The 26,246-nt window shown below is 45.7% G+C and overlaps 1 protein-coding gene across 2 annotated transcripts; it reads left to right on the top strand.

Annotated features, from left to right (window-relative positions):
* The first annotated feature begins 684 nt into the window (after positions 1–684).
* Rilpl2 (Rab interacting lysosomal protein like 2) lies at positions 685–24,145 on the top strand. Of its 2 annotated transcripts, none has more exons than XM_076842836.2 (4): positions 685–1,288; positions 9,176–9,327; positions 16,171–16,284; positions 23,683–24,145. In XM_076842836.2, the coding sequence occupies exons 1-4, from the start codon at positions 962–964 to the stop codon at positions 23,711–23,713; spliced, it is 624 nt and encodes a 207-aa protein (XP_076698951.1). In that variant the 5' UTR covers positions 685–961; the 3' UTR covers positions 23,714–24,145. The 2 variants fall into 2 exon arrangements, with proteins under 2 accessions (XP_076698951.1, XP_076698823.1); XM_076842708.1 differs by lacking the exon at positions 23,683–24,145 and adding an exon at positions 16,411–16,572.
* The last annotated feature ends 2,101 nt before the right edge of the window (positions 24,146–26,246 follow it).

Here is a 26,246-nt window from a genome sequence, read left to right as displayed (position 1 = left end):
ATGATTTTTGCCTTTTTTTCTCCCCCAGTTGTTCTGCAATGTTTTTTGTTTTTTTAAGAAAAAAAAGTCTTATTTCGCTAACTTGCTAACTTGCTGAGGCTGGCCTTGAATTTGAATCCTCCTGCCTCAGCCTCCTGAGGATGGGATTACAAGCAGTGTGAGTGGCCGCAGCTAACATTTATCGGAATGCTTAATTTAAGTGCTTGCTTTCTTCCACGCATCACCTCATATTCCTCATAGCTGCCCTACCACTAGGTCTTATTATTGCCCCCATTGTGCAGAGACGGAAGTCAAGGTTCAGAGGTCTAAGTAACTGGCCAGGGTTGCGATGCTGGTAAAGCGGAGGAGCCAAGGGATCTGCAAAGTGAGCAAGGCAGGCATTTTGTTCCAGATCAGAGCAAAGTCCAGACACCCCGAGGTCTTGGCGATAATTGGCCTGGGGGTTGTGCAGAACGCCAGCCTGGGGACCCGGGGCGCGGCTGTGTTCCGTTCTGCTACAGGTTTCGGGTGAGTACCCTAGGATGTGACCCTGCCTCCCCCGCACCTCGCAGGTCACAGGGCTGGAAAGACTGAGTTCTCGAGCGGAAAGAGTGAGCGCTGCCGCCCGCGCCCCGCCCCCGTCTCCTTGGAAACGGCGGCCCGCGGCCACGCCCCCCGGCCCCGCTGCGCTCCGGGCTGGCCGAGGTCGCCGCCACTTCGGCCTCTCAGTTCCTCTCGGCCGCCGCCTTCCCTTCTCGCTGTCCTCTTCGGCCCCAGGCCACCTCCTGCAGCCGCGCTCCAGCACCGGGCACCCGCGTCCGCGCCGGACAGTCCCCGCGCTCTCCCCGGGTCCACCCCTCGGCCGTGCTGATTGGGCAGGCGGGGTCTCCGCCCGGCGGAAAGTTTTCGGTGCCTGGAGGAAGTTGAACCTTGGAAACTCCGAGCAAGCGACTCCGGTGGTGGTCTCGGGGGACTCGTAGTCATGGAGGAGCCCCCGGTGCGAGAGGAGGAGGAAGGGGACGGAGAGGTGGATGAAGCCGGGCCTGAGGGCGCCCTGGGCAAGAGCCCCTTCCAGCTGACCACCGAGGACGTGTACGACATCTCCTACGTGGTGGGCCGCGAGCTGATGGCCTTGGGCAGCGACCCTCGGGTGACCCAGCTGCAGTTCAAGATTGTCCGCGTGCTAGAGATGCTGGAGGCGCTGGTGGATAAGGGCAGCCTGGCCGCGGAGGAGCTGAGGATGGAGAGGGACAACCTCAGGCAGGAGGTGGAGGGGCTGCGGAGACGGGGCCCGCCGGCCCAAGGGGAGGTGAGTGGGGGAGGCGCCCACCCGAGGGAGGTCTTTGGCCTCTGTTGGAGGAGCCGCTCAAAACAGTTCTCTTCGAATTTCCAATCCTCAGATTGGACACTTGACATTCATTGAGTACTTACTTGGTGCTGGGCCGCGGGGTGTGTTCTAAGTCAGCCTCCATCATTTCTGACCTTGACTTAGATCAGCTAAAAGCTTAGCATATGTGGCTGGGGAAGTGGTTCCGTGGTAGAGCGCTTGCCTGAAGCTTTAGGATACATGCCAGTCTAGAACACTGAGTTGCCCTTAAAACAGATGACCAGATCCCAGCCCCAGAGTTCTTAACTCAGCAGGTCCGAAATGGGACCTGAGAATCCGCATTTCTAACCAGTTTTCTTGTAAAGCTGATGCACCACACTTTGAGAGACTGGACTTGAGTAAGAAATACATTTGAACTAAATAGAAATTAGTGCATATGACAACAAACCACAAACACAAGAAGATTCAGAGCAGCTTTAGTAATAGTGATAGTGTCAAAATGGAAAGAACTCTATTGCAACAGATAGGTTGTTTACATTGTGCTGTGATCCTACAGTGGAATATTATACAATAACGAAAGAGAACTGAGTAGTGATACAACAGTTTAGATGAAACTCCCAGATGTCACTTTGAGAAAAAGGAACTAGGAGGCTGGGGTTGTGGCTCAGTGGTAGAGCACTTGCTTAGCTGTGTGAGGCACTAGGTTCGATCCTCAGCATCACTAATAAATAAATAAATAAAACAAAGGTATTGTGTCCATTTACAACCAAAAAAGAAAGATACCAATTATGCGCAAAAAAGAACCTACTGTAGGGCTGGGGATGTGGCTCAAGTGGTAGCATGCTTGCCTAGCATGCATGAGGCACTGGGTTCGATTCTCAGCACCAGGTAAAAATAAAGTGAAGATATTGTGTCCACCTAAAACTAAAAATAAATATTAAAAAAAAAGAACCTATGTAGATTTGTATAAAATTCAAGAACAAGCATAAAACCTTTAGTTATAGGAGGCAGAATGAGGGAAGGTGGGCAGAAAGGAAACTGATAACTACACATTTCCTGTCTATTATTTTTTATTTTTAGTTGTTGATGGACCTTTATTTTTATTTGTTTCTGTGCAGTGCTGAGAATTGGACCCGATGCCTCACACATGCAAGGCAAATGCTTTACCCACATTTCCTGTCTTCATCAGGATATGGTTATACAGGTGTATACATAGGTTAAAAATCACCAATCTAAAGTCAAGATGAGTGAATATTACTGTGTTATATTTTAGTTTTACCAAATGCCGTTTTTACATCATTGTCCTTTCTTGTTTTCTTCCCCCATGCTGGGGATGGAACTTAGAGCCTGGAGCATGCTGGGTAAGGTGCAGGAATCCACTGCTGATGACACCCCCAGCCCTCAATCTCCAATATCGATGAAGCAAAAATTTCAAGAAACAATTAACCCAGACTTGCCCTTACTCTACATGGTGCACAGGCAGCTTTCTTTCCTGTTCTATTTTTATTTTTATTTTTTATTTATATATTTATTTGGTACCAGGGATGGAACCCAGGGGTGCTTAACCACTGAGCCACATCCCCAGCCCTTTGAGTCAGGGTTCCACTAAGTTGCTTAGGGCTTTGCTAAATAGCTGAGACTGGTTTTGAACTTGCCATCCTCCTGCCTCGGCCTCCCTAGCCTCTGGGATGACAGGCATGGGCCACTGTGCCTGGTCTCCTATTCTACTTTTATAGTTAAAAAGTGGGTCAGAGTTGTGGCTCTGTGGTAGAGCGCTTGCCCAGCATGTGTGAGGCACTGGGTTCCATCCTCAGCACCACGTAAAGATAAATAAATAAATTACAGGTATTGTGTCTATCTATATCTATCTATCTATAATAGTTTATTTATAATAGTGTGTGTATATATATATATATATCTCATACCCCCAGCCCTCAGTCTCCAGTATTGTGTGTGTACACACACACACACACACACACACACACACACATACACACATATATATTATCCAGGGCTTCCTACTTGCTAAGGACCTACACTACCACTGAGCTACAGACGCAGCCCCAGCCCCTCCCTGTTTTATTTCACTTATTCCTAAGTCACAGTGACCATGGAATTGTAGTTGAGGTTCTTCTTAGCGACTATTGTGTGAGATGACTCAGGGTCTTGTGCAGTTGTCTGTCTGTGGAGAGTCAAAAGAAGTTCAGTGACCTGCCCAGGACCCTCATTCGCTGCTGTTGGCAATTGATCTCCACACACAGGATATGGAGGAAGTCTTGGCCCGGAACCTGTGGTCTGCAGGGGGCTGGGTGACTTCTCACTTGGAACAAAGTGCAAAAGCGTCATCAGGCAGCAGATGAGAAGGCACATTTTTTTTTCTTTTTTTCCCCAGTACACAGTCTTTATTTTTTCTTTCTTTCTTTTTTTTTTTTTTTATACTGGGGATAGAACCCAAGGATTTTTTTTTTTTTTTTTTTTTTTTTTTTGTGGTGCTGGGAATTGAACCCAGGGCCTAGTACATGAAAGGCAAATACTCTACCAACTAAGCGATATCCCCAACCCATTTTTTAAAAAAATATTTTTAGTTGTAGATGGACACAATACCTTTATTTTATTTTTTTATATGTGGTGCTGAGAATCGAACCCAGGGCCTCACATGTGTGAGGAAAGTGCTCTACCACTGAGCTACAAGGATTCTTAACCCCCCAAGGATTCTTAACCATTAAGCTACATCCCAGCCGATTTTACCTTTTGAGACAATGTCTCATTAAATTGATGAGTCTGGAACTTCAGACCATCCTGTCTCAGTCTCTGGAGGCCCTGGGATTATAAGTGTGAGCACCTGGCCAAACTCCAAACCTCCATGTTAAGAATGGGGATAGCCTGGGTTCAATCCCCAGTACTGGGGGTGGGGGGAAGAAAAAACAGGGGTAGGGAGCCAGCTACACTGGAATTCTGAGGCAGGAGGATTTAAAATTAGAGGCCAGTGTGGGCAGTTGAGCCAGACCTTTCTCAATAAAAAATAAAAAGGGGTGGGGATGTAGCTCAGTGGTAAAGCACCCCTATGTTAAATTCTCAGTACCAAACAAAGAAAAAGAGGAGTGTGGGTGGGTTGTGGTTCAGCTGTAGAGCACTTGCCTGGCATGCGGGAGGCCCTGGGTTCCATCCCCAGCACAATAAATTAAAAAATGAACTCAAAAGGTGGTAGCTTTGAAAAGCCATTCTTCCTCACCCATTCAATTCCTCTCATATAAATGATCATATAAATGATCAATTTTGGGGTATCCAAAGATACTTTTTTTTTTTTTTTTTTGTACTGGGAATTGAACCCAGGGGTTCTTTCATTTTGCTGAGCTATATCCCAGTCCTTTTTATTTTTGAGATGGGGTCTCACTAGATTGCCAAGGTTGGCCTCTATCCTGTGATCTGCCTTCTTCAGACTTCCAAGTCACTGGGATTACAGGCCTGTGACACTGCCACAAGCCTTCCAGAGACTTATGCAAACAAAAGCAAATATGACTGTATTTTTTTTTCTTTTTTTTTTTTAAACGCAAATGTTATTGTAATCTACACACTGTTCTGCCTCTTGCTCATTTTCACTTAACACAGCTTGAAAGTTGTACTAAATCAGAATATAAAGAGCTTCTTTGTTTTTTTTAATGGCTTTTGAAAAATTCCATTGTACAGTGTTATCAATTGTCCCTCTGAGAGTTCTAGACTTGGTGTTCGGGAGTCACTGAGGGGACTATGCTCTGCTTCAAACAGAATATGAACTTGCCTGGGAACAAAAAATTATTTTCATTTCACCAACCTCCAGAGAAAACGTGTATCATCTTCCTTAATTAGGAGTGTTACCCAGTAAATGAGCAATACTTAGGAACGTCACCAGTAGAATGCACATGTGTTTTCCTATCACATTATAGTATGTATCTTAGAACTTTTTGCTCGATATTTTCTTAAAACTGTGACTAGATCATGTTATTTAGTGAAGAAGGAGCTTTATCAATTATAAAGTTCATATATATATATATATATATATATATATATATATATATTTATTTTAGTGGGGGGAATAACTGAGGGGTTGAATCTGAGGAGTTGAATCAAGAGCACTTAAACACTGAGCCACATCCCCAGCCCTTTTTGTTATTTTGAGACAGGGGTCTCACTAAGTTGCTTAGAGTCTTGCTAAGTTGCTGAGGCTGGCCTTGAACTTGGGATCCTCCTGCCTCAGCCTCCTGAACTGCTAGGATTATAGGCATGAGCCATTGTACCCACCTTGCCTTGCTGTATATCACCTTTTGATAGCTGTATGTCATTTTAGTTGATATCCTTATGACATCTTCCTCCCTGCTACTGGGGATCGGATCCAGGGGCACTCTACCCCTGACCCACACCCTCAGCGCTTTTTATTTTGTTTTGAGACAGGGAATTGCTAAATTGCCAGGCTTGCTTGAATTTGTGATTCTTCTCACTCAGATTACGGGAGTGAGCCACCCCATCTGGTTTACCCGCCATTCTGCCATTTTTATCGATATTAAAACATTGTTCTGGAGGATCAAACATAGGGTCCACATGGTCTTTATCAAGCTGCCAAAATGGATCACAAAATGTTAATCTCCATTTTAACCAGTCTGCTATCGACAGACATTTCTGCCAGGTTCAGTGATACATGCTTGTAATTCCAGGTACTCAGGAGGCTGAGTCAGGATGATTGCAAGTTTAAGGCTAGCCTGGGCAATTTAGTGAGAACCTGTCTCAAATAAAAAAGGGTTGGGGATGTAGCTCAGTGGTAGTAAAAGTGGCTATTGTGTCTGAGGCCCTGGGTTCAATCCCCAGTATTGTAATTAAAATAAAATAAGGCTTTTTTTTTTCTTTTGTGGCACTGGGGATTGAATGCAGAGCCTCACTTATGCACGGTGAGCACACTACTACTGAGCTGATCCCTAGCTCTTTTTTATTATTATTTTGAAACAGCGTCTCACTAAGTTGCTGAAGGTCTCCCTAAGGTGTCTGAGGTTGGCCTCAAATTTACAATCCTCCTGCCTCAGCCTCCCAAGTCCCTAGGAATAAAGGCATGAGCCACCACACCCCACACCCAGGTTGGTCTTAAAATCCTGGGCTCAAGTGATCCTCTGGCTTCAGCCTCCAGAGCAACTGAAACTACAGGTACATGCCGATCACCTGCACTTATTTCAACTTTGTATGAAAATATTTTAAACCTAAGGAAGAGTTTCCAGAGAAGTATAATGAACACCTGTATCTTTGGTCTGAATTCAGGTATTATCTTCAGGTGTGTTGTATGTGTGAATAATTTTCATTTTTTGCTTAGCAATTTGTGAATTAGTTGTAGAAATTATGATCCTTTGTCCCTAAGTACTTCATTGTGTATCTCCTAAGACATACTGTTACTTGGAAATGGTCATGTGCCAAGAAAAAAGGTGATAGAATGCTGAGCTCATGTAGTGTCCTTGTTAAAAAATCAGCAGCATAATATTCTTGGTAGCATTTTTTTTTTTTTTAAGAGAGAGTGAGAGAGGGAGAGAGAGAGAGAGAGAGAGAGAGACTTTTTTTAATATTTATTTTTTAGTTTTCGGCGGACACAACATCTTTGTTTGTATGTGGTGTTGAGGATTGAACCCGGGCCACACGCATGCCAGGCGAGCGCGCTACCTACCGCTTGAGCCACATCCCCAGCCCCTCTTGATAGTATTTTTAAAAAATACTTTATTAGGTTATTATAGTAATAGTTAAATAATGGAGAAAAACAAGTCACTTGCTTTCTTATTGCTTTACAAGAACTTTAGAACTAATTTGTATCTGGACATGGTTTTTGAAAATACTGGCAAATGATATGCTTCTACTTTTTTAGTTGAAGATAATATTTCTCCAAAATGGATGTAAAATAATACTTTTTTGGCAGATGACTTCATTTATCAATTTAATTCTGATTCTAAAGCTTATTTAAAATAAATTTGTATGTGTTAAAAAAAAATACTTTATTAGTTGTTGTTGGACCTTTATTTATTTATATGTGGTGCTGAGAATCAAACCCAGCGCCTCACACATGCTAGGCAAATGCTCTGTCACTGAGCTACAGCCCCAGCCCCTCTTTTTCTGATGCAGGATCCTGTCCAGGAGGTGGGGGTGTGACTCTGTGGTAGAGTGTTTGCCTGGCATGTGTCAGACCCTGAGTTCAACCCCCAGCACTGCAAGAAAGAGAGAAAGAAAAAGCACAATCTGGCCCAGGGCCCCACAGCCTTAGCTCCGAGTAGCTCTTCAGCCTTCCTTAGAGTTCCTGACCTTGACTTTTTCTTCCTTCCTTCCTTCCTTCCTTCCTTCCTTCCTTCCTTCCTTCCTTTCTTTCTTTCTCTTTCTTTCTTTCTTTCTTTCCTTTTCTTTTCTTTTTTCTTTCTTTCTTTTTTTTTTTTGTAGTTGTAGATAGACAGAATACCTTTATTTTATTTATTTTTATGTGGTGCTGAGGATTGAACCCAGTGCCTCACACAGGCCAGGCAAGCACTCTGCCACTGAGCCCCAGCCTCCACCCTGACCTTGACATTTCTGAAGACGGTGCAGGACATGCCTCCATCTGGACTGGTTCTGATGTTTCCTGGGATGAGCACTTGGCAGGGAAGCTGCTGAAGTGTCAGCCTTGCCTGAACCAGCTCTTACCACGATGGTGGCAGGAAGATGTTCCCACTGTGATACCTTCTACTTTAAGTCATTGTCATTCTGCTGTAAAGTACAGGTTTCCCTTTTTCCCTTTAGCTACTTTATTAATGAGTCAATTTTAATTTCTTAATTGTTAATTTTTAACTTTTTAGTACTAACAATGAAACTAATGGGTGCTTTACCCCTGAGCTGCCTCTGGGGTCCTTTTTATTATTCATTTATTTATATATTTATTTGGTAGTGGTGGGGGTTGAACCCCCGGCACTGTACCACTGAGCTCCATCCCCAGCCCTTTTGCTTTTACTTTGAGACAGGATCTGGCTAAGTTGCAGAGGCTGACCTCAAACTTGCTATCCTCCTGGTTCAGTCTCCTGAGTCACTGAGATAATAGGCACGCACCACATGACACCCAACAGCCCTTTTTATTTCTTTTTTTGAAATATGGTTTTGCTCAGTTGCTCAGTCTGGCCTTCAACTTGCAATCCTCCTGCCTTAGCCTCCCAAGTAGCTGGAATTAAAGGAATGCACCACCCACTATGCCTGGCTTATTTTTGCATTTTATTTGTTTACTTATTTGGTGCTGAGGATTGAACCCAAGGATTTGCCCATGCTAAATATCCACTTTATGGCTCAGCTACACCCCCAAGCCCAATTCTGGTATTTTATTTTATTTTTTAACAATATTTTTTAGGTGTTGATGGACCTTTATTTTATTCATTTATTTATATGTGGTGCTGAGAATCGAACCTAGGGCCTCACACATGCTAGGGAAGCATTCTACCACTGAGCTACAACTCCAGCCCCAATTCTGGTATTTTAAATATGAGTGCCTATTAAGACAGAGTTGCTGGGGCTGGCCTTGAACTTTCAATCCTCCTGAGCAACAGGGATGACTTAAGTGTGCACCACCATGTGGCCAAACTGGGTCACTCTGATCCGTCTGCATCCCTTACATAAGGAAATATTCCTCACTCAGTTTGTATTTTGTCTGTTCCAGTCCTGGAGTCAGCCCTTCCAGGAATCCTGGATCTTTTCTTGGAGAGCAGGACTTAGAATTTTGGCTTCTTTCCCATCTGCCAACAGGCACCATCTCAGCTCCTGGGGCTCCTGGGAGATATAGGACAAAGCCTGCCTTCCCGAGAGGAGCATCCATGGCCATGAGGAAGACCATTAAAGTAGCATCCTTTCTTACAGGTGAACCTGGGACCAGACAAAATGGTGGTTGACTTGACGGATCCCAACCGGCCACGCTTCACCCTGCAGGAGCTGCGGGACGTGCTGCAGGAGCGCAACAAGCTCAAGTCCCAGCTGATAGTGGTGCAGGAAGAGCTGCAGGGCTACAAGAGGTGGGCTTGCCGCCGCGCAGGCTGCCCCTGCCCAGCCAGGCCCGCCTGAGGTCCTTGCTCGCCACAGAATTGTTTCATGTTCACTCAGCCAATCTAATGAAGACCTACTATGTGCAGGGCCCTGTTCTGGGCAAGGAGAAAGTGAAAGTCCTTGCTAATCTAGTAGAGGGGACAGGTCATCAGTCAGGAAGCCCAGGACTGGGGCTCAGGGATGGAGCACTTGTCTGTCATGCTGTTTGGTCCCAGAATGATCCCTGGTAACGTGCACACACACACACACACACACACACACACACACACACACACACACAAGAATGTGAAGCAAGTTATCACAGGCAGTAAAATGGGGGTGGGGGGCCCTTTCTTCAGTTAGATAGTCGGAGAGGCCACTCTCAGGTGAGTGACCAGAGTCAGCCATGTAAATATTAGGCAGGGCAAATAGGAGCAGGAAGTGCAAAGTCCCTGAGGTAGGAACCAGCTTGGCAATTTAACGGGGCCTACATGGCAGAGCCCAGAATGCATGGGGAGGATGGTAGGAAGGAGGCCTTGGAGCTCATCAGGCGAAGGGAGGAGTTGAATTTTGTCAGTATAATGAAAAAGTTTCGATCAAAGGAATGACAAGTTCTGATTTACTAGTTTGAAAGATCAATGTGGTGATTTTGACAACTGAGTCACTTGGTTATATAAGAGAATTTCCGTATTCTTTGGAAATACACCCTGGTATTGAGGAGTAAAGGGATAAGATGTCTCCAGTTTAACTCTGGATGGTTCAGAAGGACGAGGGACTGTTGGAAATCTGGGTGAAGGGCCTGTGGTAAGTCCTTGTCCTCATACCTTTTCTTCAAGTTTGAATTGAAGTTGAGAAGAACATCACAGCAGTACTGTGGAGGGCGGCCCCAGGACAGTGGGAGGAGGCCGTTGCCGTAGAGGTCTGCACTTCAGTGGTGCTGCCCTGGTGAGCACAGGTTCAGCATCGTTGGTATCTGCCTCAAGTGCTGCAGCCAGGGGTAGTCAGAGTAGGAGGTGGCCTCCAAGACCCAGAACACTTGGAATTAAGGACATGCCCCAATCAAAAACAAAAATAAAAAGCTGGGTGTGCTGGTGCATGTCTGTAATCCCAGCTACCATGGAGGCTGAAGCAGGAGGATCACAGGGGCAAGGCCAGCCTGGCAACTTAGTGAGACCAACTTGAAATAAAATAAAAAGGGCTGGGGGTGAAGCTCAGCTGCAGAGCACCCGGGGTCCCATCCCCAGTACGACACCCACACATAGCCTTTGTGATATTATTATTTATGTGTTTCTGTGTGTGCTGGGGAGAGAGTGCAGCACTTTGCACAAACTACGGGCTTTACCACTAACCCACACCCCATTTTAAAGATGTTTTTAATCATCTTTTAAAAAACAGGAAGTGGGGCTTGGTGGCACACACCTATAATCCCAGCAGCTCAGGAGGCTGAGGAAGGCTGAGAAGCATGAGTTCAAAGCCAGTTGCAGCAATTTAGTGAGGTCCTAAGTAACTCAGGGAGACCCTGTTTCTAAATAAAATACAAAATAGGGTTGGGGATGTGGCTGGCTCAGTGGTCAAGTGCCCTGAGTTCAATACCCAGCACACACCCCCATAAACAAATAAATAAACAGGAAGGTAGGCATGGTGGTACACACCTATAATCCCTGTAATTCAAGAGTCTAGGGCAGGAGGATCACAAGTTCAGGACCAGCCTCAGCAACTTTTGAGACCCTGTCTCAAAATTTAAAATTAGCCTTGTGTGGTGGCACATGCCTGGAATCTCAGCGGTTCAGGAAGTTGAAACAGGAAGATCGGAAGTTCAAAGCCAACCTCAGCAACTTAGCAAGGCCCTAAGCAACACGGTGAGACTCTGTCTCTAAATAAAAAATAAAAAAGGGCTGGGGATGTAGCTTGGTGGTAAAGTTCCCTGGATTCAATTCCCAGTACCAAAATAAAGAGAAAAAACACGCAGCCAAAGGGCTGGGGTATGGCTCAGGGGTAGAGCGCTTGCCTCACATGCACAAGGACCCACCCCATAATAAAAAGAGCAAAAGAGCAGCAGGAAAGTTGAATTCTAAGAAGCAAAAGCCAAAAGAAATGAGTTCTGCCTACAGGAATTTATTGTGTTCTTCTGCAGAGGCTGGACCTTGTTAATGGAAAGGACTATCTTTTTCATTTCTTTTTTTTTGGAACTGGGGATTGATCTCAGGCACTCGACCACTGAGCCACATCCTAAGCCCTGTTTTGTATTTTATTTAGAGACAGGCTCTCACTGAGTAGCTTAGCACCTTGCCATTGCTTGGGCTGCCTTTGAACTTGTGATCCCCCTCTCAACCTCCTGATTTTCTTTTTTTTTTTTTTTTTTTTTTTGGTACTGGGGATTGAATGCAAGGATGCTCTACTACTGAGCTGCATCCCTAGTTGTTTTTACTTTATTTTTATTTTTTGGTACCGGGGATTGAACTCAGGGGCAGTTAACCACTTAGCCTCTTTCATTTTTTAATTTTAAGACAGGGTTTCGCTGAGTTGCTGACAGCCTTGCTAAGTTGCTGAGACTGGCTTTGAACTCATGATCCTTCTGCCTCAACCTCCTGAGCTGCTGTGATTACAGGTGTGCACCATGGCACCTGCTTTTACTTTTATTTTGAGTCAGGTTCTGGCTAAATTGCTGAGGCTGACCTCCAACTTTCAGTCTTACTGCCTCAGCCTTGAAAGTTACTGGAATTACAGGTGTGTGCCACCATATCCAGTGGAAAGAGCTGCCTTCGTCTCCCTTAATTAAACAGTTCAGACACAGGTAGTTAAAAAGAGAAGCTGCCAAGCTGACAGGGCTGGGAGCAGCTTGTTAGTGAATAAAGTGACATCCTTTATTTCCAGGTTTAAAATTCCCAGAGAACTAGAAACGGGCAGTCACACACAGAAACAGGATTCTGCTTAGTCACTAGTGATATAATTTCCAGAGAAAACATAATGCCAACTGAGATGTTCTCTTAGCAACTGCATCAATTTGCATGTCCAGACTTACAGTGTAATGACAATAATTTGTGATGAAAGAGAAATTCGGTAGATTGTTTCCAAAGATGGCCACGTCGGTATTTCCCATCCTGCATGCCTTTATCGATGAAACTCAGGAAGAAGTGGTCTGTTCAGGTGTGGAGGTGCACACCTCTGCTCCCAACAATGCAGGAGCAGGAGGCTGAGGCAGGAAGATTGAAGGTTTGAGGCCAACCTCAGCAACTTAGTTAGACCATGTCTTAAAATTTTAAAAAGGGCTGGGGATGGAGCTCAGTGGTAGAGTATGCTGGGGACACTGGGTTCAATCCCCTATACCACACACACACAGAAGTGGAGTCTGTATTCCCTCTCCTTGAATCTGGGCTGGCCCTGTGACTTGCTGTGACCAGTGGAAAAGGACAGAAGAGATGCTGTCTGGCACATTATGTTGGGCTTCTGTTTTTGCCTGCTTGGAGTGCTGTCTTCAGACCACCATGTGCTGAGGATGCCCGGGGTAGTCACAGGGAAAGTACCAGGTTGCCCACCGATACCCACTGTGCCCAGCCCTTGGACACAGCCAAGTGACATCACCAGACTAGATTAGCAGAGAACCACCATGCTAATCAGCAGAGGTAGGGCCAGAGAGTCTGTAAATCATTATTTGATGTAACTGCATTTTATTCATGTCACGATAAATAAAAGAAAAAGGGATTTTTTTTTCTTTAAGTACTGGGAATAGAATCTATAGGCACTCTACCCCTCCCTGAGCTACATACATCCCCAGACCTTTTAATTTTGTGACAGGTTCCCACTAAGTTGCCCTGAATGGCCTCAAACTTGGGATCCTCTTGCCTCAGCTTCTCCAAGTAGTTGGAGTTACAGGCGTGCGCAACCCCATCCATCTGAAAAAGGGCATTTTATTTATTTTTATTTATTTGCTTTTGGCACTAGGGATTGAACCCAGAGCCTTGTGCATGTTAAGCACACGCTCTATCAATGAACTGCACCCCTAGCCCAAAAGGGAGTTTTTAGATGATGCCTACTATGAAATAATCCTAACATTAAAATAAATAAAATAAAAATAATAACATTAAACAATAAGAGCTCACCTATTCAAAACCCTTTCATAAAGAAGTAGGGAGGATGACTCCTGCCCTGTGACTCACACTGAAAGCAATGTGTCAGTCACCTCCAGCTGCTATAACAAAATACTACCAACTGCTGGGCTTTCACCACAGAAATTTCTTTTCTCGCAGTCCTAGAGGGTGGAAGTGCAGGGTCATGGTGCCAGCATGGTCAGTTTCTGGTAAGGACTGAACTGGTAGACAGCTGCCTTCACAGGAGTCCTCACATGGCCGGGGAGACGGAGCACAAAGACACTAATCCAGCCAGGCAGGATACATACCCCTGTAATCCCAGCTACATAGGAGACTGAGGCAGGAGAATGGCAAGTTTGAGGCTAGCCTCAGCAATTTAGCAAAGCCCTTCTCAGAATAAAACATTTAAAGCTCTGGGGATGTAGCTCAGTATAAAGCACCCCTGGGTTCGGTAACCCCCACCCAAAATAAAGACATTAATCCATCATGTGGGCCCCACCCTTGGGACCTCATTTACACCTAATTATCTCCCAGAGGCTTCATTGGCAATTACCACCAAGAAGGACTAGGACTTCCAGGTAGGAATTTTTCAGGGACAAGGTGTGGTCTAGCATCAGGCACCCCTCAGAATGCCACATGGACGCCGTGCGTTGTGCAGTTCACACGCTGACATGTGTCATCATGAACAACCTTCTTTAGGTCACAACTGACAGGAACCCAGTTTAAACTAGCATCAAGACAAAAGGGAACTTTCTTGGGTCATATAATTAAGGGGGGTCCTGGAATAGGTCCAGGAATCAAAATTGCAGCCAAGGGCTGCTCCTTCCTTCTCCTCTTGGCTTGTTCAGAGGGACTTCTGTGAATTTCAGGAAACGTGGCTTCTGGCAAAAATCCCAGTTGGACGAGTGAGAGAGAATGGCCTTCCTCCCCCTTGTGTGCCGGATGTCCAGAGAAATGCTCCGCCTGTCTTTGAGCCAGACTTCTCCTGGCCTCAGTGTCTTATTGATTAATCAGTAGCCATCTAGCTTTTATCACCATCTTACTTACTGTGTGTGTGTGTGTGTGTGTGTGTGTGTGTGTGTGTGTATATATATATATATATACACACATTTTTTTTTTTTTTGGTGGGATGTACCAGGGATTGAACCCAGGGGTGCTTAACCACTGAGCTATATCCCAGCCCTTTTTAAAATTTTAATTTTGAGACGGTCTTGCTAAGTTGCATAGGACCCCACTAAGTTGCTGAGGCTGGCCTTGAACTTACGATCTTCCTTGTCTCAACTGTTGTGTGTATATGTGTGTGTGTGTGTGTGGGGGGGGTACTGGGGATTGACCAAGGGTCTCAAAGCTAGGCAAGTGCAGTACCATTGAGCTACATACCCTAGGCCCTATTCCATATTTTTAGTTTACATATTTCTTTATTTATTGACTGTTTTCTTCTTCCTTCCCCAGTGAAATACGAATGGCATGAGAGCTGATACTTTGTCTGTTTTGTCTAGATCATACCATTCTCCTCGCTATCTGTAGGGGCTTGGTTCCATGACTCCTGTGTATACCAAAATCTTCAGATACTCTAGTCCCTTAAATGATTCACTATTTGCTTATGCCCTCCTCACATCCTCCTGTGCACTTTAAGTCAACTCTACATGACTGACAATACCTAATGCAATGTAAGTGCTAGGTAAATAGTTTTTATACTGTATTATTTAGGGAATAATGACAAGAAAAAAATCCGTACGAGTTCATTATTATTTTATATTTTGCCAGAAATTGAACCCAATACCTCACACTTAATAAGCCTGCAGCCTACCACTGAGCTACATCCCTTAGAGTTGATTACTTTTTTCAGTACTGGGGATTGAACTTTTTTTTTTTTTTTTAAGAGAGAATTTTTAAAATTTATTTTTTAGTTTTTTGGTGGACACAACATCTCTGTTTGTATGTGGTGCTGAGGGTCTAACCTGGGCCTCATGCATGCCAGGCGAGCACACTACCCCTACCCCTACCCCTACCCCTAACCCTAACCCTAACCCTTGAGCCACATCCCTAGCCCCGGGGATTGAACTTTTGACCTTGTACTAGGTAGGGAAGTGCTCTACTATTGAACTGCATCCCCAGCCCCTTTTCCCCCTTTATGAGTTGGACTCTCAGTATGTTGCTAAGGCTGGTCTTGAACTTATGATTTTCCCATCTGGGCCTCCCTAGTAGTTAGAATTACAACCATGTGCCACTATACCTGACAGATGCAATTTTTTAAAAGATATATTTTTGATCCATGATTAGTTAAATCCACTCATGTAGAACCTGGGAATATAGAAGTACAGTTGTATTTCTAATGTCCTGGCACAGTAGATGAGTTTATAAATATTTGTTGTATTAATAAACGCATGCCATACAGCATATACTTTCTCATTTAATCCCCCAATCCTATGAGGTACCCACTGTTATCTTCATTTTATAGGTTGGGAAAACATGGCATAAGTTAAATAATTTATACATGGTCATGTTCCTAGAAAGTGCAGAAGCTTGAAATACTAGCCAATGCCATTAGACAAGAGAAAGAAATAAGAGTCAACAACACTGGAAAGGTGGAGAGAAGATTCTCAATATTTCAATCAAAATATCTCTGATTCAATTACTTTCAACCCTAATATTACTAATATAGGAATAATTATTAAGACCTTTCACTTTCAAGCTGCAGAGATAAAAGATAAAACAATCTATTTATTGTCCCCCTTTCCTCAGTGGCCTGATTGCACCAAGAGAAGGCCCAGGGGGAAGAAGAAGAAAAGATACTGTGGTTACCAGAGCTTGCAATGCCAACAGTGACAAGGAGGAGAAGACAATCATGAAGAAGCTGTAAGTCAACTTGTTATCCCTGTTATGACTAAATGGTGGCTCAGGAAAGTCATGGGGGCAAGGGAAGATTGGTCATCTGCCAGGGCTGGGAGTTCCTCCTACTGGTGGTAGTGCTGTATCTGACAGGAAAACTCAGTGTGAGGACATCGTAAGTCTGAGCACTGGACATACACCCATCAGTACTGGGAAAGTGGAGAGGAGACTTGGTATCTGAATCAGAATCTCTCTGTCTCTTGTACTTTCAACCATAATATTATTAATATAATTAAAAAATTATTTGCAGCTTCACTTTCCATGGTTTCTATTAACCGCTATCAATCACAGTCCAAAAAATAAATAATTCATGAGATTTATTTATTTCTACAGTGCTGGGGGTTAAGTCCAGGGCCTTGAGCATGCTAGATAAGTACTCCACTACTGAGCTGAGAATCGAACCCAGTACTTCACACATGCTAGGCAAGTGCTTTACCACTGAGCCCCAGCCCCAGCTCTTGAGTTTTACTTTGAGTGTTGTTCTGAGCCATGTGATGACATGCAGCACCTCTTACTTCCTAATCTTGGAAGTGCGTCATTCGTTTTTCCAGAGTATCCATGCTGTGTGTACACTATGCCTGTTAGTCACGTGGTAGCTGTCTTGGGCATCAGATTGACAGTTTCTGAATCATAGTGTCACAGGGTCTTTGTTCAGGTGACCCCTATTTTACTCAGTAATGGCTGCAGAGCTTGAGATCCATTATGCTGGCAATTAGGATGTGCCACAGAGAATATGCAAAGTGCTTCCTTTAGTGCAAAGTCGAAAGTTTATCACAGTTATGTGATTAGAGAAATATAGTGTCTATAGGGTTTGGTACCATCTGCAGTCTGGGGTGTCACCGGGGGTCCTGGAACATATCCCCAGCAGATAAGAGGAGACAATTGTGTATTAATTCATGGAATCATCACAACAACTCTATTAGGTAGGTACTATGAATCATTCCCATCTTATTAGATGGATAAATAGATATCAAGAGGTAAAGTAATTTACCCAAGTCCAAACAGGTGGGCGACAGCGAGTTGAGATCTGGGCCAGTTCTCCCTTGTGTTTGTGCACCACGGTGGAGCCCCATTCGGCCCTTCTCATGTGAAATTCAGATTCTCAGGAATCAAGTCAGCGGACATGTGCTTCTCGGTGCCAGGTGTTGGGACAGTGAGACGCTTGTCCTCACCCCGCGTGGAGGCAGACAGCTGTTGTTCTGGCTGCTCTGGGAGGTCTGTCCCCTAGATGGAGATCGAGAAGCAACCTAGACCAGGGTCTCACACTCAATGTCCGTGGGCCCAGTACTTAGTGCAGAGGAAAAATGGGCATGTGGGGCAGGGCAGGGGCCATTTGTCCCTCAGCTCTGTCTGGCCAAGGGATAACACGCTGTCAGAGGTTCTGATTCCCTGTGTGGGTGGCGGGGGGCACTAGAGATTGATCTCAGGGGTGCTTGACTACTGAGCCACATCCCAGCCCTTTTTGTTTTTATTTAGAGACAGGATCTCACTGAGTTGCTTAGGGCCTTGCTAAGTTGCTAAGGCTGGCTTTGAACTCAAGATCTTCCTGTCTTAGCTCCTAAGTGGCTGGGATTACAGGTATGTGCCACCACGCCTGGCGGGAAATATTTTTGAGGGGTCAGAGATTCTGGGTTACTTTCCAGGACCAATTTAGGATTCTTTTGTTTCTTTTTTCTTTTCTTTCTTTTTTTTTTTGGTGGGCTGGGGAGCTGCTGGGAATTGAACCAAGGGTCACACTGTTCTACTCACCTACATTCTCAGCCCTTTTAATTTTTTGTATTGAGACAGGGCCTCCCTAAATTTCCCCAACTGCCCTTAAATTTGCAATCCTCCTGCCTCAGCCTCCTGAGTAACTGGGATTACAAGTGGGAGCCACTGTACCTAGCTTGTATTTTGTTTCTTGCGATGGGGTCTTGTTGACGTGGCCCAGGCTGGCCCTGAATTCCTGGGCTGCAGTCTTCCTACTTCAGCCTCCCCAGGAGCTGGGAGGACAGGCAGGTGCCACTGAGCTAGGCTTTTCTTTTCCTTCTTTGTTTTTTTTTTTAACCTCAGGAACAGGGTTGAGTTAATGATCTGCAGTTCCTGCACAAGTCTTCATTGTTAGCACAAAACACTTTCTTAAGCCACAACCCCAGCCCCATTTGTCTATATCTATTTTTTAAATATTTATTTATTTTAGTTTTCAACAGACACAACATCTTTGTTTGTATGTGGTGCTGAGGATCGAACCTGGGCCGCACACATGCCAGGCGAGCGCACTACCGCTTGAGCCACATCCCCAGCCCCTTGTCTATATTTTTTATAACTGCCATTATGACTGATGTGAGATGAAATCTTAAGTTTTGATTTGCATTTCTCTAATTACTAGAGATTACATTTTTTCATATACTTGTTGATTATATATCTTCTGAGGAGTGTCTGTTCAGCTTTTATTTTAATTTTTTTTTTTTTTAGTTGAGGTTGAACACAATACCTTTATTTTATTTATTTGTTTTTATGTGGTGCTGAGGATCGAACCCAGGGCCTTGCATATGCTAGGCAAGCGCTATACCGCTGAGGGTGAGCCACAACCCCAACCCCTTATTTTAATTTTTAAGTTTTATATTTTTTGTACTGGGGATTGAACCCAGGGGTGCTTAACCCCACTGAGCCACATCCCCAGTCCTATTTTTATATTTATTTAGAGGTAGGGTCTTGTCACGTTGCTTAGGGCCTCACTTAATTGCTAGGGCTGGCTTTGAAGTCAAGATCCTCCTGCCTCAGCCTCCTGAGCCGTTGGAATTACAGGTGTACACTACTATGCTGGCTCCTAGCTCGTTTTATTTTTTATTTTGAGATGGGATCTCACTAAATTGCTGAGGCTAGACTCAAATTTGCCATCCTCCTGACTCAGCCTCCTGAGTCTCTGGGATTGCAGGCATGTACCATCATGCCTGTCTTTCTTTTTTTTTTTCCCACTAAACATTTTTTTAAAAATTATTTTCACTGACCACCCATATGTATGTTCTTTTTTAAAAATTTGTTTTAGATGTCGATGGACCTTTATTTTATTCATTTATTTATATAGTGGTGCTGAGAATCGAACCCAGTGCCTCACACATGCTAGGCAAGTGCTCTACCACTGAGCAACAGCCCCAGCCCCAGCCCATGTTCTTAATTTTAATAATATAGTTTGTTAACACATCCAAAATTCTACCATTTCAATAGGTGATTCCTAGAAGACATCATTAATAAGATATTTTCCATTCTCTGTGTTATCTGCTGTATATTTAATGTACATCACATTTCAGTTAAGACTCCCTGTATTCTGAGGGTTCGGGGGCCACATGTTGCTGGGGCGGCCATATTGAGTAGTTCAGCCCTGGCAGGTGCATGCTGAGAATCTTTAGCTCTTGAGAACTGAGTCCAGATGATTTTCTTCTTTCTTTCTTTCTTTCTTTTTTTTTAAATAATAGGTAAAATATTCATAACATAAGATATACCATTCTGACCATTAAGTGCACCACTCCAGGTGTTTACCGCATTAGCACATCTATTAATTACCATTATTACGACCTTTTCACCATCCCCAGGTGGAACCCTGTGCATTAAACAATAACTCCCTGTTTTCCTTTCTTCCAGCTTTTGGTCATTTCTGTCCTACTTTCTGTCTTCACACATCTTCCTGTAGGTGAAACCCTGCATTTGTACCTTTGCGTCCAGTGGATTTCAGTTAGCCTAGTGTCCTCAGGTCCATCCGTGGTATAGCATGTGTCAGAACCTCACTCCTTCCTCAGGCTGAATCATATTTCATTGAATGGATGGATGTATTCTGTTTATTCATTCATCTGTTGATGAGTAAGCACCGTTTCTAAGATCCTTCCAGACAGCAGTGTGAGGTTCCACCAGTTGCTTCTCACCCCAGCCTAATCCTTCGCACAGTGAGGGGGCCCCCAGGTTGTCAGCAAAACCACCCCCATTCCTATGAAATTCAGATTTTCCAGGGAGATGCCTCTGTGAGTGAAGCTGTTGGGCTATGAGCTACGCTGGTCAGGGGCCTGCCAAGAATCAGATGTCACACTCAAATAGGCATCCCTGAACAAGTGGTGGCCCACACCTGTAATCCCAGTGACTCTAGAGGCTGAGGCCAGAAGATTGCCAAGTTTGAGGCCAGCCTGGGCAACTTAGTGACACCCTGTCTCAAAAGGAAATTTTTAAAAAGGGCTCGGTGGTACAGTGTCCTGAGTTGTATCCCCAGCACACGTACACACATGCACACACGTGGGGAGGTAAAGAGATTCATCGAAGGGACATTTTGCAGATGTGAGGTAAGCGCAAGGGAACCGTGGGGCGTGGAGAAGCCCTGCAGGACTGTTGCCCAGGGTGACTGTGTGACTGCTCAGTCGGAGGGCAGAGGCCGAACAGCCGCAGGATGAGAGGAAATCAAGCACAGGAACTGCGAAGGTGGGGCCTGGTGGGAAACTGAAAACAGATCCCCTGCCTCTCTTCTCCCCTGCCTTTCCTTCCAACTTCTCCAGGTCACTGAGCCCAGCAGAAGCTGGAGGAGGGGAGCCCAGGGCAGCAAGGGAGGGGATGGACCTAGCTGGGGGCACGTTCTTAAGTGGATGAGCAGCACCAAGCGGTCTGGAATGGCCTCTTGAGGCTGCTTTCTCCAAAAGACCACCTGAAACCAAATTGATTCATTTATTTTTGGTACTGGGATGAACCCAGGGGCACTTGACCCCTGAGACACATCCCCTGTCCTTCTGTGTGTTTTATTTAGAGACAGGGTCTCACTGAGTTACTTAGGACCTTGCTAAATTGCTGAGGCTGGCTTTGAACTCGCAATCCTCCTGCCTCAGCCTCCAGAGCTGCTGGGGTTACATGTGTGGCCACTGCAGCCGGCTCGTTCATTTGTTCAGTGCATATTTAAGCCGGGCATGTGCTGTACTCCTATAGTTCTGGTCCTTAGAGGCTGAGGTGGGAGGATGACTGGAGCCTGGCAACACAGAGACTCCATTTGTGGGGGGGGGAAGAAGAGAGAAAGAAAGAGAAGAAATGACATGGAAGATGGCCGGTAGAGCTCGGTGGTGGAGGCATGTTGAGCATGCTCTAGGGCCTGGGCTCAACCCGGCACTGCAAGAAAAAGAAAGACAAAAGTCAAGGCTACCATTGTTCTGGATGCTGGAGACACAGAGATGGAGTCTCTGCCTCAGTGGAGCTGGCAACCTGGTGGGGACAGGAGGAGAGGGATCTGGCACAGAAATAAACTGCAGGGAATTTCGGAGAGCCACAGTGCTATGAAGACCATCAGACACAGTGCCATAGTGCCGAGCAAGTGACCTGGGGAATCCTGAGAGGCATCTGTGAGGAGGTGACAATAAAGCCCCGAAAGTCAATAAAAATTGAAGGCAGATAGGACAGTGGGAATAAAGGGCCTCAAGGTTGCAGATAGCTTAGGGGACAGAAGGACAGGGAGGCTGGACAGTGAAGACAATGGAGGTGGAGAGCCAGGGGTCCTGCTGGGTACAGCTGGGAGTGAGGTCAGCAAGTGTGCAGTAAACGCATCCTCTGGCTTCCCTCGAGAGGTTGGGGACCTCTTCCAGGCAAGGCAGTGAGGAGCGGCCCGCTCCAGGCAGGGGTCTGCGGTGTTCGGCTCAGGCTCTCAGGGTATCCAGAAGGCATCCACTTTTGGGGGAGTTCTCTGGTCGCTTACTGAACTTCTAGCCTGATGTGACAGAAATGAAACATCTGTCCTTTGCACAAGCACAAGGCCATAAGTCCTGGTCGGATGAGCTTATTGAGCCATGGGAAAAATGAAAGAATCAAGGAGTGATGCTCTGGAAAAGGGGTCAGGCCCAGGAGGAGGACTTCTGAGTTGATCCTGAGGACATGAGAGCCCCGGGGGGTCTAAGCTGAGGAATGGCTTGGTCAGCTGCACACAGTGGAGGGCAGGTCCTCCTGGCTGCTGCTTTCACACGTAGGTGTCGGGCATCCATGGGACGTTGCATGCACGCTGTGGTGGCCTGGATGGGGATGGCAGAGGAGAAGTGGCAATACCAGGAACGTGTTCGGGATGCGATGACTAACCTGCGGCAGATGGCTGGCCAAGGACGTCTGCCAGGCCTTTGGCATGAATGACTTGGAGGTGGGGGTGTCGTTTCCTGAGACGGGAGGAGTGACAGGGTGGGGAGCATGTTACTGGTTCAGGGGAGGATGGCCTGGCACAGCTGTGACACCAGCATCCACATGTAGGGACAGGCTGCTGGGGGGATCAGGGGCTGGCCCTTAGGACACGACTCCGCCCAGCACCGAATGTTGGCCCCGCATGTTGGCCCCGCATGTCCTGGCCTCTCTCTCCAGGTTGTACTTTGTGGCCAGCCCACCATTGTTCTAAGCTCTTTGTGAGGGAGAGGTCACCTAAGTTTGGTGTTCCTGGCTCTGGGGAGACCTTTATAGGTTTTGTCTGTTCTACCTGGGACTCCATGTGTTATTCATTGCATAGGTCTGTTTTATAATTGTGGGTTAACATTGAAAAGTGATGTTTTTGGGCTGGGGATGTGGTTCAAGCGGTAGTGCCCTCGCCTGGCATTCTTGGGGCACTGGGTTCGATCCTCAGCACCATATACAAATAAAGATGTTGTGTCTACTGAAAACTAAAAACTAAATATTAAAAAAAAATTCTCTCTCTCTCTCTCTCTCTCTCTCTCTCTCTGTCTGTCTCTTTTCTCTCTCTTAAAAAAAAAAAGTGATCTTTACCTTTATCACAAAACTTTAAAAAAAAAAAAATGGTGCACGCCTTTAATCCCAGTGGCTTGAGAGGCTGAGGCAGAAGGATCACAAGTTCAAAGCCAGCCTCAACAATTTAGTGAGGCACTAAGCACCTCAGTGAGACCCTGTCTCTAAATAAAATACAAAATAGGGCTGGGGATGTGGCTCAGTGGGAAGTGCCCCTTAGTTCAATCCCCAGTACCCCCACAAAAAAAAGAAAGTAAATAAAATATTAAAAAGAACTAAGGATGTGGCTCAGGTGTTAACTGCTCCTGGGTTCAATCCCCAGTACCAAAAAAAAAAAAAAAAAAAAAAAGTGCCATACGCCATCTGTCAGGGTGGCACAGTGACAACGTGAATCTGGACCCAACTCCTGGTTGCACAGCCCACTGTGTGAAATGGGGCCTGTTCCTTAGCCTCATGGGACCTCAGTTTGCTCCACTATGAAACAAAGATATTAATTGTGTGACAGCAGAATTGTTGAGAGTGTGACTTGGGCTGATGGACGGAACACCCAGAATAGGGTTTGACCCATAAGAAGCCTGAGTAAATGTTTGAGTCATGGCCCACAAGAGTGGCTTGCTCTCTGCTCACTCTGCCCCTCTCTCCACCCAGGTTCTCCTTCCGGTCTGGGAAGCAGACCTAGATCAAAGCTGTGACCTCTGACCTCAGACTTGACCACAGCAAGATGCCCTCCAGACCATCTCCCTCCACGTCCAAACTGTTTTTGCTCTTTTGCTTCCGAGGAAGGAGTGGAGGTTGTCGCAGGCTCACCTTCTCACGGCCACAGAACTGGACACCCTGGAACTTCTGGCCAGGGCGGGCGACGGGGCCTCATGAAATCCAGAAAGCAGAAGGAGTGTGAGATAGAGCCACCTCCTGCCTCTAGGGCCCCGGAGAGGCCTCCAGTGTGCGGACACCTCCGGTCCCACCAGAGGTGGCAAGGTGGGGGAGAAAGGAGGTGCACGTGGTAGTACTGACTTCCCAGTGCCCTCTTCAATGCCACTTGGCGAATATTCGAGTTAGCTCCTGTGACTTCCTTTACATGATTTTGTATTAAAGTTAAATGACTTTTGTACTTCTTTCTTTTTTTTCTTCCCTTCACTATTGGGGATTGAACCCAGGGGTGCTTTAGCCATTGAGCCACAGTCCCCAGCCTGTATATTTTTTATTTTGAGATGGGGTCTTACTAAGTTGCTCAGGGCCTCGCTAAATTGCTGAAGCTAGCCTCAAAATTGTGATCCTCCTGTCTCAGTCTCCTGATCTGCTGGGAGACGTTTATATTTTCTATAGCTATTTTACAGTGAATTAAGGTAGAATTAAGGTGGTGTATACGGCATGTATGTGTGTGTGTGTGTGTGTGTGTGTGTAGGTGTATGTGTATGTGTGTGTGTGTGTGTGTGTGTGTGTGTATATATATGTATGTATGTATATACATATTTTTTGAGGGGGGTACTGGGGATTGAACCCAGCAGCCCTCTACCAATAAGCAACATCCTCAGCTCCCATCCCTTTTTGAGAAGGGTCTCACTAAATTGCCCAGGCATCCTCCTGCTTCAACTTTCCATGAAGAAGGGGTCAGGCCCAGGAGGAGGACTTCTGGGATTTCAGGTGAGTGCCACCATACCTGGCTGCAATTATAATTTTAAGAGGCTATTAATTTTAAGGCTCATCTTGATTTCTTAAGATGTTAAAATGTGAAAAACAAATGAGCATTTAGGAATCTATGAAATGCACCACAGAGAGTGCAGGTGGCCACACTTTACAAATAAATGAATGAGCCTGCTGAACATGTCCCAGAGGTCTGTGTTCTTGGTAGGTGACACTAATTTACCATGGATTACCTGATTTGTTCTTCATAACAATTCAGGAAACTGTGTGTGGTAAATCACACTTATAATCCCAGTGACTCAGGAGGCTGAGGCCCAGCCTGGGCATCTTAGCAAGACCCTGTTTCAAAAAAAATAAATAAATAAAAGGTGGGCCAGGGATATAGCTCAGTTGATAAGAGTGCCTGCCTTGCATGCATGAGGCCTTGGGTTCAATCCCCAGCACCACCATAAATAAATAAATAAATAAATAAATGCCTGGAGGGTGGGGTTGTGGCTCAGTGGTAGATTGCTTGCTTAGCATGTGTGAGGCACTGGATTCAACATTCAGCACCTCATAAATAAAGGTTCATCAACAACTAATAAAATATTTAAAAAATAAAAGCAATAAAAGGCTGGGCTGTGGCTCAGCAATCATGTGCCCCTGGGATCAATCACCAATACAGGTGGTGGGGAGGTGGGAAGGGGGCAGGAAGGACTTGAGGCAGCTCATGTTCATGTTTGCCTTTCACAAGGTCACACAGGGAAGTGGCTGCCTGGGGTACAAAGGCAGACCTAATCCTGAGGCCTGGTTCTTGACGCAGATCTTCGATAAGTGCTAATATTAGTGACCAAAGTTTCCCACATGCCTTGCTCAGTTCCCTCTTAGATATCTCACCCATGTTGTGTCCTCATAAGCCCATGAAGTGGGTGTGTTGCTGTTGATCAGCCATTTCTGTAACACCTGCATCTTGAGACATGGGGTCCCCAGGTCTAAATGCTCTCCTGCTTTCTCCCTTATGGGGATAGATGGCAAGAGCCCCCTCCAAAAGCAATGTCATGTTGAGATGACCCTGGGGACTCTGGCTCCCTGGGAGAGACTCAGCTTGGAGCGCAGCCCCTGGTCATCCCTGGCTGGGGCGTGGGCATCCTGGAAGATGCGTCCTGGGAGCTTTTCTCCCAGAGGCGGGTTCTGAGTAACCACAGATGAGAGCTGCCACATCCCTGGGCTCTAAAGCTCCCACAACACTGGCTTCCAACCAGCATGGTCCCAGGGAAGGGCAGGCTTAGAAGCTGGTGTTTGAGCCCTGACTCAGAAGGCACCAGAAATGGTTGCAGCAATAATCATCTTTTAAAAATGAAGATCAGCCAAGCTCAGTGGTGTTCACTCGTGATCCCAACAACTCAGGAGGCTGAGGCAGGAGCATCACAAGGTTGAGACCCACCTGGACACCTACCTGAGCAAGACCCTGCCTCAAAATAAAATTTTAGACAGGCACTGTGGCACACATCTGTAATCCCAGCGACTCAGGAGGCTTGAAGCAAGAGAATCATGAGTTCAAAGCCAGCCTCAGCAATTTAGTGAAGCCC

Source organism: Callospermophilus lateralis, chromosome 1 (assembly GCF_048772815.1).
Source record: "Callospermophilus lateralis isolate mCalLat2 chromosome 1, mCalLat2.hap1, whole genome shotgun sequence".
Taxonomy (NCBI): Eukaryota; Metazoa; Chordata; class Mammalia; order Rodentia; family Sciuridae; genus Callospermophilus; species Callospermophilus lateralis.
The sequence above is the reverse complement of the archived record's forward strand: the minus strand, read 5'-3'. Positions and strand labels throughout refer to the sequence as shown.